Source organism: Oncorhynchus nerka, linkage group LG6, assembly GCF_034236695.1.
Source record: "Oncorhynchus nerka isolate Pitt River linkage group LG6, Oner_Uvic_2.0, whole genome shotgun sequence".
In the NCBI taxonomy this organism is placed as follows: Eukaryota; Metazoa; Chordata; class Actinopteri; order Salmoniformes; family Salmonidae; genus Oncorhynchus; species Oncorhynchus nerka.
This window is the reverse complement of record NC_088401.1, coordinates 31,191,434-31,205,746: the sequence shown is the minus strand read 5'-3', so window position 1 is coordinate 31,205,746 and position 14,313 is coordinate 31,191,434. Positions and strand designations below refer to the sequence as shown.

The window sequence follows — 14,313 nt, the reverse complement described above, 5'->3', positions numbered from 1 at the left end:
TGTCCCCCGAGATCTATGAGAAATGTGACCACATGCCACATTCAGAGGAAGTCGAAAAGGGCAGTCACTGTAAAGCTGACTGTTTATAAACGGAGTGTAAAAAACATTAGGAACATCTTCCTAATATTGAGTTGCACCCCCCTTTTCCCTCAGAAGAGCCTCAATTCGTCAGGGCATGGACTCTACAAGGTGTTGAAAGCATTCCACAGGGATGCTGGCCCATGTTGACTCCAATGCTTCCCACAGTTGTGTCAAGTTGGCTGGATGTCCTTTGGGTGATGGACCATTCTTGATACACACGGGAAAACTTGTTTGACACACAGACCGGTGCGCCTGGCACCTACTACCCAGGGTTTCCGTTAGCCGGTAATAGACAACTTTTGGCCGATAAAAAAAATGGAAAAGCCTGGAGAAGAAATACCATTGCGAAATAATGCTTTTTAGCCTTTCATTGATGGAAATACCAGTCGATATACATACATTTGACTGATCATGCTTATCGGTCTATATGTTAATTTGCATAATTTTGTGGAATTAAATTGGCGCATGTACAGTATATTCGTTATGCATCTTATTTATCACTCACGCACTGCATACAGATACAGAGCCTTCTGTCAGACCGCAAGAGAGTGGCTGCTATCGCATCTCAAGCAGAAAATACATAGGCAACGGAGGACAGGCTTCATCGGGGCGTCACACACCACTTTGCAATGAGCTGGAGGCAGTATGCATTTAGAAAACTTCTTCTTAAATTGTTTGAAACCTGAACGTTTTACTTCATATTATGAGGCATGTTTTCCCTACTTCAAAGTAGCCTAGCCAAAATCAGACCATATCCGTGGAAGCAATTATTTTATATAAATCAACTTTCTTTCATTGTCCAGTACCCAAAGGCACAATCCTAGTCATACTAGCAAAACACGCTAGTTGTTGCATATTAGATCTCCCTTCTTTCTAGATTTCTAATGGATATTTTCATCCGTCACCTGAAACTGCTCATATGTGCGGTGCCCTTTTGACAACAGTGTTTACCCGCTAATTGCATTATGGAACTAACATTTACTCGTATCCTACTGCCTTGTGTTCAAAGGCACTTTACATCTTTAGTCTTGCCCCTAGTCTCAAGGTTTCAAAATCCTTCTTTAACCTGTCTCCTCCCCTTCATCTACACTGATTGAAGTGGATTTAACAAGTGACCTCATTAACAGATCATAGCTTTCACCTGGTCAGACCATGTCATGGAAAGCCAGATGTTCCTAATGTTTTGTAAACTAAGTGTAAGTGTGTGTGTGTGTGGTAGGGCTACACAATTAATTGAATCCAAATCTTAAGGAGGTTGTGATATTTTAACATTCCACTAGGTCGCTTGTAACGTTCGTTTTTATAGTTCACTCTGTATCTTAATTAAGCAATAAGGCAGAGGGGGTGTGGTATATAGCCAATATAGCACAGCTAAGGGCCGTTCCTGGATACAGCCCTTAGTTGTGGTATATTGGCAATATACCACAAACCTGAGGTACCTTACTGCTATTATAAACTGTTTACCAATTAAATTAGAACAGTAAAAATAAATGGTTGTCATACCAGTGGTATATGGTCTGACATACCATTGATTTCAGCCAATTAGAATTCAGGGCTCGAACCAACCAGTTTATAATTGTGATTTTTTTTTGCTGGTGAGTTCTCTCCTGTACTCCGCTCCCAAATCCACATTTTGTTATGCTATACTATTAGTTTGTGTATCTTATTCTCTGCAAAACGCTAGTTAGCATGCGGTCTGTGCCTACAAAATTCGTTAGACGCTAATGCCAATCGCTAGCTAACTGGCTAGCTAAATCCCAGATGAAAGGGGAAACCTCATTAGTCATAATAATCTACCTTAACTTAATGTTTTAACCATGTCTCATGGAACTAAGTCTACACCAACGTGAATGAAAAACGCAATCAATAATCACAATTGCCATTTACCCCCCCCACTCTAGCTACCTCAGACCGGCTTTAGAGTTCCAGCTAAACTGCACCCCTGATCTGAACTATAAAACTAAACCAAGCTGAAGTCAGATGTGAGGCTCAGCTGTTGTTAAGCTAACCCCCAAAGAACCTATTTCCTGGGCTGTTAAATTGGACAAAGTGAATGGATGGGATTATTTCTGGACATCTTCCAACATACTGCTAACCATGCTGTGGTCACGCTGATGATTTTAAATGTGCTGAATGAGTGAAGCAAAAAGATTCAGTGGAAGCTGACTGACTGACCCAACGCAGGAAGGGTGAACCGGCCTGACGACAATCATGCAAACTTGCTTGCTCAACAAGCCGACCCTACATTTTCAACTACTTATTATCAGGCTTTATTGTCGTCTTACAATCTCTACCTACACACATTTAGGCATAGGCATATTGTCAGGAGAAGACTGTCACGCTTGTCGACCTTGAATTCACACAGAGTTGTCGCTCTTCAATAGCTGAAGGGAGTCGGTGTGAGCTGAAAGGAGCACTTTCAGTACCTCCTAATCACTGTTGTCCTCAACACAAAACATTCTGACGTTGAGCCCTGTGCACACACACACACAGCTTCACTAGGTAAAGAGAAACAAGGTGGATACAACTGGTAGAAAAGGCCTTTTATTCATGCCTGAGTGTGCCTAGATATCAGAATAGAAATCCAGAGGTAGATTGAGAGTAATCAGAGTCAAGGTTTGGGTGGATTCTACAGCCTCTGCATCCCAGTAGCAGAACTGAGCTCCCTATCCTCCTCGATCATCATCAAGCACATCGTTTTCCTTTCATCCTTGCCAACTCCACCCTCCCGCCGAGGTTTAAGTGCAGGGCCCCTGCTCTGCTTCGAAAGGCACCCTGGTACACAGACCCTTTGACCTTGCTGCTCAGTGGCTGGGCCCGACCTCGTCACAAGACTGTTTAAATTGTCATCCCCTCCAGGCAGACACAGCCACTCACCAGCACAGTCTAAGTTTGGAACAGCCCAGGACAAGTACTGTAGTAGCCAAGTCCAGGGTTGTTATTTTATTCTGGGCCCAGGTTAAAGGATTTAACTAGGGGCTCAGTTGTTGTTTTCCTGGGCAGGTTACATGGTCAGAAAACTCCACATAGCATATAGCCTATTTACATGGGTCAGAGATTGTGTCATGTACAGGGCAGGAATGCTATACTGCTCCTCACAACAACAGTCACCGTTCAGTCTCTCCCGCCATGACCTCAGAGTGCTTTATATCATCATAGAGACACTGCATCAAAGTTCATACGAGTGTTATTAGAAACAGTGGAACATTTAATTGGCAGTGCTACAAATCAATAGGCTAGATAGATAAACTAGTCATTATTACTGGAGATGGCGGTAAAGGCTAGAACTCCTCCTCCCCCACCCCGTTTGCAGCTTGGTTTGAAGGTCTTCCACTGAAACTCAGTCCAGCCGGCTAGATTTCCTCAAAAGCCGTACCACAGCTAAACCCAGAAGATATTCTGAACAAGAGGTGAATTCCAAGGCCAAGATTTATTTCCATCAATAGATAACTACAGTATGCAGTATGCCTATTAACCCGAGTGAGACTTTAGCCAGGAATCACTCTCACCTGACGGGACTGTCCGCCACAGAGGGTAAAGTACACGGTGTATATCAAAACACACTAGTCTGCTGTTGTGCTGCACACAGCTTATAGAGTTGCACTGAGGCCTAATGCAAAGCAAGGCCGTGATAAGCACTTAGGCACTGAGCTATTGACTCCAGCTGGAAAATCAATTGTCTACAGTCTGTACACACAAGTGCACATACACGCACGCATACTGTTGTGTACAAACACACACTGAAAGAGCCTTTCCATTGACTGAATCCATGTCTCTTCCCTCCTTTACAATTCCTCACTGTTGCCGGGGACAGAGGAAGGCAGGCAGGGGGTGGTTATGGTGGATTATGTTACCAGGATGTAATAGAGATGAAGGTTTTACCCTCCAATAAAGGGAGTTTATATGAGAGAAACCACAAGATGCAGAAGAGTGCATAGTACAGCCCTCAAACTCACTGACAGGGCAGAACAGCCTGTGAGAAATGAACTAGGCATTACTGAACTGACCACTTCAGTCATCTATGCCTGTTAAAGCCATCCCTCCTCCACTCTTTGGAAACTTTGGGCTTTTGCTTTCCTTTTCCGGCCTCAGATTTCAGAATAACGCATCACTTTAAGCAACTTCCTGTGTCTGCTGAAAAGTGGTTGTACTAAGGTTCTCTTTCGCAGCTCACACAAAACCCATATCTCTAACGGTAAAAAAATATCCTAACTGAATCCAAATCATTAGGAATGTTGCTATGTGCAACACGCCAAACATTTAGCCAACATGCTAATGCTAGGAAAATCCAGTAGCCGTTTAAACAGACACCTGCACAAACTGAATGAGACGTCCATGTGCATGGAAATCTGTCTCAGCTTAAAAATGTTGAACAACTTGGTGCGTTTACCCTCTTAGTTTGGTTCATTTGGACTAGTGTGAACACTATTCGTAGCGCACAAAACAAACATGGCTCGCTCATAATGATTGGTCTCGGTCCGATTCAATTTGGACCATGGTGCAGTTTGCTGCAGGTGAGAATGCTCCAGACCAAACACATGAAAAGAGCCAGAGTCGCATTTTAGTGCGAACATATGATGAAATGCAGCGACACGCAATGTTGCTTCATGATAATCATAGATGAAAATTTTTGGGGCGCGTGGTTTTGTTGAGGAATTTTGACCCATTTGACCAGTGGTGAAAAAGTACCCAATTGTCATACTAGAGTAAAAGTAAAGATACCTAAATAGAAGTGAAAGCTACCCAGTAAAATACTACTTGAGTAAAAGTCTAAAAGTATTTGGTTTTAAATATACGCAAGTATCAAAAGTAAAAAATAGGAATAATTTCAAATTCCTTATATTAAGCAAATATTATGGCCCAATTATTATTTGACAGATAGCCAGGGGTACACTCCAACACTTAGACATCATTTACAAACTAAGCATGTGTTTAGTGAGTCCGCCAGGCAGTAGGGATGACCAGGGATGTTCTCCTGATAAGTGCGTGAATTGGACCATTTTCCTGTCCTGCTAAGCATTCCAATGTAATAGGTACTTTTGGAAGTCAAGGGACATGTATAAAGTAAAAAGTACATACTTTTCTTTAGGAATGTAGTGATGTAAAAGTACAAGTTCCCAAATATAAATAGTAAAGTACAGATACCCCCCAAAACAACTTAAGTAGTACTTTTAGTATTTTATATTTTCCAGCATAGTGGTGGCTGCATCATGTTATGGATATGCTTGTAATCGTTAAGAAACGGAATGGAGATAAGCACAGGCAAAATCCTATAGGAAATCCTGGTTCAGTCTGCTTTCCACCAGACACTGGGATATTAATTCCTCTTTCAGCAGGATAATAAACGTAAAACACAAAGCAAAATCTACACTGAAGTTGCTTACCAAGAAGACAGTGGATGTTCCTGAGTGGTTGAGTTAACGTTTTGACTTAAATCTACCTGAAAATGGTTGTCTAGCAATGATCGACAACCAATTTGACAGAGCTTTAAACATTTTGAAAATAATAATTGGGCAAATGTTGCACACTCCAGGTGTGGAAAGCTCTTAGAGACTTACCCAGAAAGACTCACAGCCGTAATCGCTGCCAACGGTGCTTCTTCAAAGTATAACTCGTGTGTGAATACTTATTTAAATGCAATATTGAATAAGAAAACAATCCATTTAATCAATATTGAATTCAGGCTCTAACACGCAAAAAAAATGTGGAATAGGTATAGGGGTATGAATACTTTCTGAAGGTACTTCACGTCGACATTTTAACAAAAGCCCTCCTTGGATAGAAGCCTCCATTCTACTTTATCATTAAGCATGAGCTCTGTAGTCTGGGCCTTGATTGAGTTAGAAGATGACAAAAGCAGCAGCCAGTCAATCAGATTACTGAGTAATGGCTCTTTCACTTGCGGTTAAGCTAAGCTAAGTGACGCTAGGCTAAGTGACGCTAGGCTAAGTGACGCTAGGCTAAGTGACGCTAGGCTAAGTGACGCTAGGCTAAGTGGTAGACTAGTGGTTGAGAGCTAGCTAGCTAACTACCACACTGCCATAGATCCTCATTAAGATCCCATTAGGTAAGTATGAGCCTAGAACAACTTCAACACTTATCTTGGCAAGGACTTGTCCTCATAACCTTGGCTTAAACTTTCAAGGTATGAACAATCCAATAAAGATAAACCAGGACCTGAGGCCTTCAGAAATCACTGGCCAAACACACTTCTTACACAAATCACATGGCTGCCAAAACCAGTTTCCTGGTAAACTGGTTTTTGCAGCCGTGTGTTGTGTAAGTAGTGTGCGTAAACTGTAGCCTAAACGTAACCGATGTGGTCTGTGTGTGTGTGTGTAGAGTGAATCCTTCGCGCTCGGCTCAGAGCAGATTCGTCATGGCAGCAGGGGAGCGGAGATTCTTGACGGTCCACGATCCAGGCAGCGATGGCTCTGAGAGAGGTCCTTTGTGTGGCCACAACATTGAGCAGCCTGTTTGCCACGCCGGGGCCAAGTCTAATACAGCCTTAAGATGCCAAGAGTCACAGGATTTAAAAGGACTAAGACTACAGAAGGGACACAGCCGTGGGAGAGGAAAATACTACACACCACACACACACACACCAGAAAAAGCCCTTTGAAGCCGTGTAATCGGTGGTGAACCTTTTCTACTGAGGCTTGTAGCTAGCTTCGTCCTCAAACTGAACCTGCTCTCCTACTGTACTTCAGGACTGAGGTTCCAATTAAAAGGACAAAAGTGCTACTCACACTGGGACTTTCAGTAAAGAGTGCAGGCTAATCAAGGTTGATTGTAATTAAGGTTGGCCCCCTGGCAGATGTTCTGTGTTCACAGTAGAGAAGCCCGGCTTTGCATTCTGGTACCGTGGCTGCGTACCATAAAGTTCCATAAAAAGCCACAGCAAATAGGCCACTGTAGGCTATACAAACAAATAAAACTGTCTTGGGGTGAAGCTGAGAAAGCCGCAAAGGACCTTACTCCAGCCATATGCGCCACAGGGAGCGAAGAGGAGCAACAACATTACGTAATACACAAAACCCTTCTCTCTTGACCTCCCAGTCAAAGCCCTGGCCTTACTCACTGACTGTCCAGTTCACAGTGTCCACACACACAGAGGATGTGTAGAAGATATATTATGAAGCCCTCAACCCTGCCCGGGGCTAATCTGCGCTCTAGCACTACTGCTAAAGTTACCACAGTCAATGGCTGCCTTAATGGGACAAAGCTATTTTAGGAAGCAGGTATCGGTAATGTGGTCCTGTTGTTGTATACAGCTCAATGCCTCACCACTGTTGAGGCCTACCAGAGAAAAGGGTTGGGACCAGTTTGTTTAGTAACATTTGCTCTTTCCTTTCCATAGTATATAGACCTAGATCCCATTGATTCATGATCTCATGGTTGTTACCACTCAGCTGTACTTATGGACCTTATGTCATAGATCCCGAGTGCAGTCTAACCTGCGCTATCTAAATATTGGGATTTCAGAAACATGTATTCATTCGGGTTAGCAAGAATCTGACACTAGTGATTTGTGAACACCTTGTCACCCATTGAAGGAAACGCACACACAATGGAAGCACTGAGTCAGGGATTTCAGTGCTTTCCCTTTGTTCTGGTGTTGACATCAGTGTGTCTGTCCTGCTGCCTGATTGCTAGGCCTACAACTAGGATCCGTGTGGAACAGTAGAGAACGATAAAGAGAAGGGAATACTCCGGACCGTGACATAAGCATCAAGAAAACTAAGCTATCTTTCACAAAGCAGAGGTGCATATAGAAGTTATGGTACTTGACTATTGAAGGAGTTAGGAGTAATTACCCAACTCAGCCTAGCAAACCAGCCCCAAGGAGAGAGAAAGGATTTCATTGGTTGAACGAATGTTATCAGTATCAATGGGAGGTCTTTCAGGGAAAGAAACATTAGAATATGAGGTGGCTCTTACTTTCCCCTCCAGGAGTGTTTGGTGGTGTAGAAACAGGCCAGGTCTCTGTTGTCTTTGATGACATTCATCTTCTGGCAAGACCTGCAACACAAGAGAACAAGGTCAGGGTGAGACAGACTCAAAGGGATCATGAAATGGGCTTTTAACAGTCTCGCGTCATTGAGGTCAGAGCAGCGGAATTGGACGCCAGGCAACTTTCATTTGAGCGAATGGCAGCAAGCATAATAATTAGGCCTACAGTTTGCTAATTCAATAACGCGTGAAGAGCACAGGTCAATGAGAGGGATGGATTCCCCTCACACAGCTATCTTGAAGTAGTCACGCGATTTGAGAGTGGAGTGGAAGCATTTGGATACGCAGATGCTTAGTTCTATTGAGAAGTCACAGGCAGAACCCACCCTGAGCTTAAAATACTTCCATTACAGCACATTTTGTCACACATTGTCCAAAAAACCTGCCACACACACTTCCCACTGGCGGATCACATTCTACACCTCGCGTGAAATTCCTTGTTGATACTCCCTGGGCTGGCTGGGAGAGTCCTGTCTCGTCGCTGGCAAACTCTGTGGTGCTAAACACAAAATAGTGTTGAACAGCAAATTAAGAGTGGAATCGACACAACAGATAGACGTGATACTCCGACTGACAGCAACTATTACAATCAGAGTCACTGTGGATGTCCTCAACTTTCACACACAATTTACATTCATCTCTCTCCCTTTCTTCGCTGAAAGCCTCGGTGTGCAAATTTTCACAGACACTCAGTGGAGAATGAGGCATAGCCTACTTACAGGCATTGGGGAAAGAGTGCCGACACAGCAAAATGGGACGGAAACTGCATGCAAGTGGTCAACAACATTGCAAAAATAAAAGCCTTTGAGTAGGTCAGCTCAGCATAGCATACCAAGAGAATGTATTGATCTTGCCAAAACAATGAAACCTGAGGAAACTGTTTTTTCAGACATAACTTCTGTAAAATCTCTCTTGATTTACCCTAAAAAAAACTCCATATTTATATACACTAAACTGGACTCGTAGCAGAAGATTCCCTTAGAAAGAGAAACAGTGGCCATGTGTCATACTGAGACAGCAAACAGAGGTTTACATATTTTCAGTACTTGTGTTGAGAATACTAGACCTAGGCCTATTTGGAATGTAACTACAGTCACACGACATCACAGAAAAGGTGACTGGATAAAAACTAGTCGTAACTAACAGACAGACAAACAGTACAGTGAGACAGTAGTAGTAGACTAGTAGTAAATCTTGCCCAGGGAGCAGTAGTAACCTCTCTCTGTTGGCCACTGCACTGTCAGTGTCACAGGGGGAACCTTTATCAGCACTCTGCTCAGATCCTCCTGGAAATAACGGACTTTTCTTTTCCTCCCTCTCCATGTCGGACCTGCAGCAAGGGGCAGCAAAATAAGTCCTTATGAAAGACCAGTGTCCCCCCCAAGAGACGACGAGTCGAACCCTTCTTTAATGGAAAGATTAAATCACGGAGAACTGTATCATGCAAACTTCCTAGGCAACGTATATGCTGAGTGTTCTTCCCTCTTGACTCACCACTGACACAGCCTATAGCAAACCAGACAGGAGCTAGCTGACTAATCCAGAAGTTAGTCATCAATCTTCCTCTGATCGAGAACCAGTGCTAGAGCCATCTAAACTAAAAGAAACAGTTCTGAATCAGAGCACATGATTTTTTTATGCATCAAACCCTTCCACATAATGAATTTAATCCAGCCCAGACGGATGGAATTTTATAATAGCGATGGGCATCGGTGTGACCACGTGACCTGCACTCCTCTCAACTCAAAGGCCATGCAGTTTAATTCTGTTACTGTGATGAGGAGTATTAAGAGAAGGGCCAGATTCCAGGATGTGGTCATGTGACAGCCCTACCCAGCTCTTCCTGTGGCTCAATTACTGCAAAGTTACAAGCCACCTCGGACCAGGAAGAACTATAGAGAAAAGTAGTTGGACTTTTGGTTCTGAAGAAAATTGTTCCTTAGCTTGCCAATGGATGGTATACACACACTCAACAAGACAGAGCTGCAAAAGGATTGTACGGACACCTCACAGTGGGGGGGTGGGGGGTTACACGACCTGTGAGGCCGCGTATGGTTTCCAAGCAGTGAGTGAACAGTGCTGACTACGCAGAGCCTCTCTGGACATTGGGTGACTGTGTAACCTGCTCTCATGTGACTGTGCAATAACACTAAATCATTGAAGTTCTGCACAAGATTAAGATACCTGTGGCAGTTGCAGTTAACACAGAATTATGCAATAGTAATGGGAATAAAAATAATAAAGAGTCAAATCTTACATCTATGAATCGTATTTGTCTGAAAGGAACAGTTGTCATGTCAGGAGCCTGGTGCAAATATTCTGAAATCTGCATTTTAAAAAATCTGTGCATTTTCACACCAGAGATGTGTTCACATCAAATTTAGTTGTTGCGGATAAAACATTGTGTGTGATGACGTAGTGCATAGAAAAATTATTTGAGGTAAAAAAAAAAAAAGAGTTTGGGGTTTCCATCGCATTTTCAACTCTTGATGGTTTTGTCAAAAACAAAATTGCGTTATATAGTGAATGTGCCCACTCTGGTCTTGGCACGTGTGCTCTAGCAAACAGCTGGCAGATACAATGCAGGTAGGCTACCTACATGATGAGATTATTATGGACAAAAGAGCAAGATCATTTGTATTTATCAAACGGCACCCAACCATCGATCACCATGTCACCAGAAAAGACCCACGATATTGATTGGAAAGGAGCATCAAGCTCATTACAGTGCACAGCACTTTCACCACCCTGTGAAGTTCACAATCTGTAGCCTAATAAACTGCATGCTTTCGCCGAGTCGTAGTGGGAGGACCACATAATATTTATTTTATTAGAATCCCCATTAGCTGTTGCAAAAGCAGCAGCTACTCTTCCTGGGGTCCACAATATTGGAGTCACGCAATATCATTTACTTCCATATGACAGTTATTATATCAATATTTGCTAATAAAAGTGATGCGCCTGTCACTTCTTGCATAATTAATTTTACTGACAAAAAAATATCCTGTGCCTAGCATATTTTGTTTTGGCGACATTTGGAAAGTTGGCTGTTTCCATCAAGCCTGTCGTGACATTATTTTATCCAAAATGTACTTTACTTGTACAAAAAGGTTGGATGGAAACCTGGTTAGTGACAGCTAATATAATAGCACTGCTACTGAGGAAAAAAATGCCTGGCTTTACACACTTGCGGTTTGATAATTCTGTGCCTCAACATTTCCACTAGGGTTCTTTAAATGTTATAAGTCGGTAATATTGCTGCGACTGATAACTTTAGGGAAAGGGGTCTTGTAATCTTTTTATCGTTACATAGCGTCCATGCAATCAATGACTAGGGCAATTCCATGGTATCAGAATGATACAGATCTCACATTAAAAATGTATGTATAAAAACAAAAAAAATTGAGTTTAAAAAAAAGCATACAACTCTATGCACAAGGACTAATTTTAACAATGTCCACTGAACATTTTAGAAAAACAGATTTATAACAATGCAGATGCAAAGTTTGGTAACTGAAGGACGGTTTGTGGAAATTGTTCAAAGTAGACCTTGTGCATAGAGTTGTACGGTTTGTTTAACATTGCAATGATTGGTTTTTGTTTGACATACATTTTAAAGTGAAGAACCTTAGTCTCAGCATCATTCTGTTACTGTGGAATTGCCCCCCCTAGGCCTTATGGATCTCAGCCTTTGTAGTGGACATTAGTCTTATTATGTGTCTGATTGAGCACTGATGGTGCTGGTAAAAATCAATAATAAGGCTACTTCCAAAACTTCAATCTCGGGTAATGGGTAGATGGAGTTGCCTAGATTACCTTCATTTAGGTCTACAACAAATTTGATCGACAGATATTAGTCCCCACATGTGTTACCACCACTAATTTAGGAAGTAAAATCACCTACACATACTAATAACACAGCAGAATAATGAGCATTGTTCCTGGAATTGCTTCCATAAATAAAGTTAAATGATTTAATGTAGCTGTAGGAGCACAATAAATCCTATTGAATGCATGACAACCACAACACAGCGCAGTCAAGCCTGAGGATGTAGCTGCTGCTTTCAAATTCACAGTATGACTGCAAAATGTCTTTCTCGGTAAGCATTTCGTTGGTCGATGTATACCATGTGTCCTGTACATACGACTAATAAAACTTGAACATGCATTTCACAGTACATGTCACACTGGGTCATGACCAAAACAATGCTCTTCGAAAACCCCTCTATAGGTTGACAAGGAACTTCCGTTAGAAAAACTAACTAGGTATATGTTTTCGCAGACACAATGAAAGATAATGTAAATATGGGTTTCTACAATTCCATAAAATAACTGCCGACTCACTTTGATCACACCCTGTTTGGCTGCCGCTGTGTATCTGGCTCTGCTTGGGTAGCAAACTAGCGGCTATTAGGGCCACATTCAAGTGCAGCGGGCCAAGTTGAGGGGGGTCTCTAGACCGAATAAAGACGAGTCGAAATGGCCATTCACGTGATGAACATTGTAAATATCATGACAATAAGCGCAGCCTAGAAGTGTCACAGTGTTTTATTTTATTAACAACACACTAACTGGATGTGGGTTTGTCTCGCAAAAGGGGGAAGCTAGCAAGCTGCCTAGTTAGCTAGGTAAGCCTAGCTAGCTAGCTTAGCAAGGGCTCTTGTCTATGGAGCTCAAAAATGAAGGAAAGGAGTTGTGCATTGTGGCAGTCGCAGATGAAATTACCTGTATGTTCGCTACCAGATGCGATTATTTTCCGACCCTGAACCCCCACCCTCCAATGTGCGAGGCTGTTGTGTTTCTGTTTTCCCAATCCGATGCTGTAGCTGCTTAATTGCGCTATCTTCACTCGGGGCTCAGGACGCTGCCATATTCCTGATAGCCGAAAGTGCGGAAAGCGCACGCGCGAAATCTGTCGGTCATGAGTGTCTGATTGGTTTGTCAGGAAGTAGCGCGTTCTATGCCTGATTTCTTTAATTGTATTTTTTATTATTTACAACAAATCAATACAAACAAATACATGGGGAACACAATTATATATAAAGGATATTACACAAGGACCGTATTTTGTATTTAACTCGGCGAGTCAGTTAAGAACAAATTCTTATTTACAATGACGGCCTACCCCGGGCAAACCCTCCCATAACCCGGACGACGCTGGGCCAATTGTGCGCCGCGCTATGGGACTCCCGATCACGGCCGATTGTGAAACAGCCCGGGATCGAACCAGGATCTGTAGTGACGCCTCAGTGCCTTAGATCGCTGCGCCATTCGGGAGCCCTTAAGGGACATGCATACATTTATAATTCTAACTCCTTTTTTGTTGACAGAGTATTTAATTGTCTTAAAATATAGTTCAAGGTAATGAAATGTGGTGTTTTGTTTGTAAATGTACATTTGTGAATACGAAATTTGTCCTAAAGAATTTGTCTATAAGCGCAGATCTATGATCAGTATCATTTCAAAGAGACTCAGTCTTGGGAATTGAGAGCAACAAATGCATAGATGCCCTTAGATCAGCCAATAATCAGTGAACCCAGAGAATTAGCAGAGTAATATAAAATAGGATAAGAAATATGCTTTCCAAAATAAACAGCTGCATAAATGTTGCTCTCTACCACAGATTATTCATTATATTGACCAGATACTCAAGTAGCCGTTCTAAATGGAAGGCAGTCGGGACCAGGTAAGATCAGGTGGAACCATTCTAGCCAATGAGAGGGCAGATACGCGTGTGAACAACAGGCAGAACTCCGATATAAAGTGGGGGGTTTTTCGCAAAGTTGTCGAGATGTCACGTGTCCTACTTATTGCAGTACGGTCGTAACAACCTAAGCATTACGAAAGGTCTATTCGATCAAATAACCTACACGTTGCAAATAACCCATAAAATGTTTTGTTAACCAAATTCGACACTCTCACTGACCTCCATTCAAAACTCCTCGCTTGATGAGCAAAAACAAAACAAAAAATGCCACCTGCTGGAGAATACAGATTCCGTTAATTAAGAGAGTAGTAGCGCCCACTATAGACAACATCCTGACCTTTCTGCAGAAAGCAGGGAACGGCAGGATCATGTCTATTTTCACCTGACATAACCTATAGGTTAGGGTTGATGGTTTCTACTTGCAAACAGTGGTGTAAAGTATTTAAGTAAAAATACTTTAAAGTACTACTTAATTCGTTTTTTGGGGTATCTGCACTTTACTATTTATATTT

General features: G+C 42.3%; 1 protein-coding gene across 5 annotated transcripts in view; it reads right to left on the bottom strand.

Annotated features, from left to right (window-relative positions):
- The window catches only part of LOC115130332 (dnaJ homolog subfamily C member 13-like), a 48,817-nt gene extending 35,823 nt beyond the window's left edge, over positions 1-12,994 (bottom strand). For 4 of the 5 annotated variants that reach the window (XM_029661367.2, XM_065019491.1, XM_029661368.2 and 1 more), the window contains exons 1-2: positions 9,311-9,432; positions 8,023-8,103 (exon numbers count right to left, since the gene is read on the bottom strand). In XM_029661367.2, coding sequence (XP_029517227.2) covers positions 8,023-8,103; positions 9,311-9,417 — 188 coding nt within the window. In that variant the 5' untranslated portion in view covers positions 9,418-9,432. Of the gene's footprint in view, positions 1-8,022; positions 8,104-9,310; positions 9,433-12,819 lie in introns of those variants that run through there. The other variant, XM_065019492.1, reaches the window with a different exon arrangement.
- Positions 12,995-14,313: the final 1,319 nt, after the last annotated feature.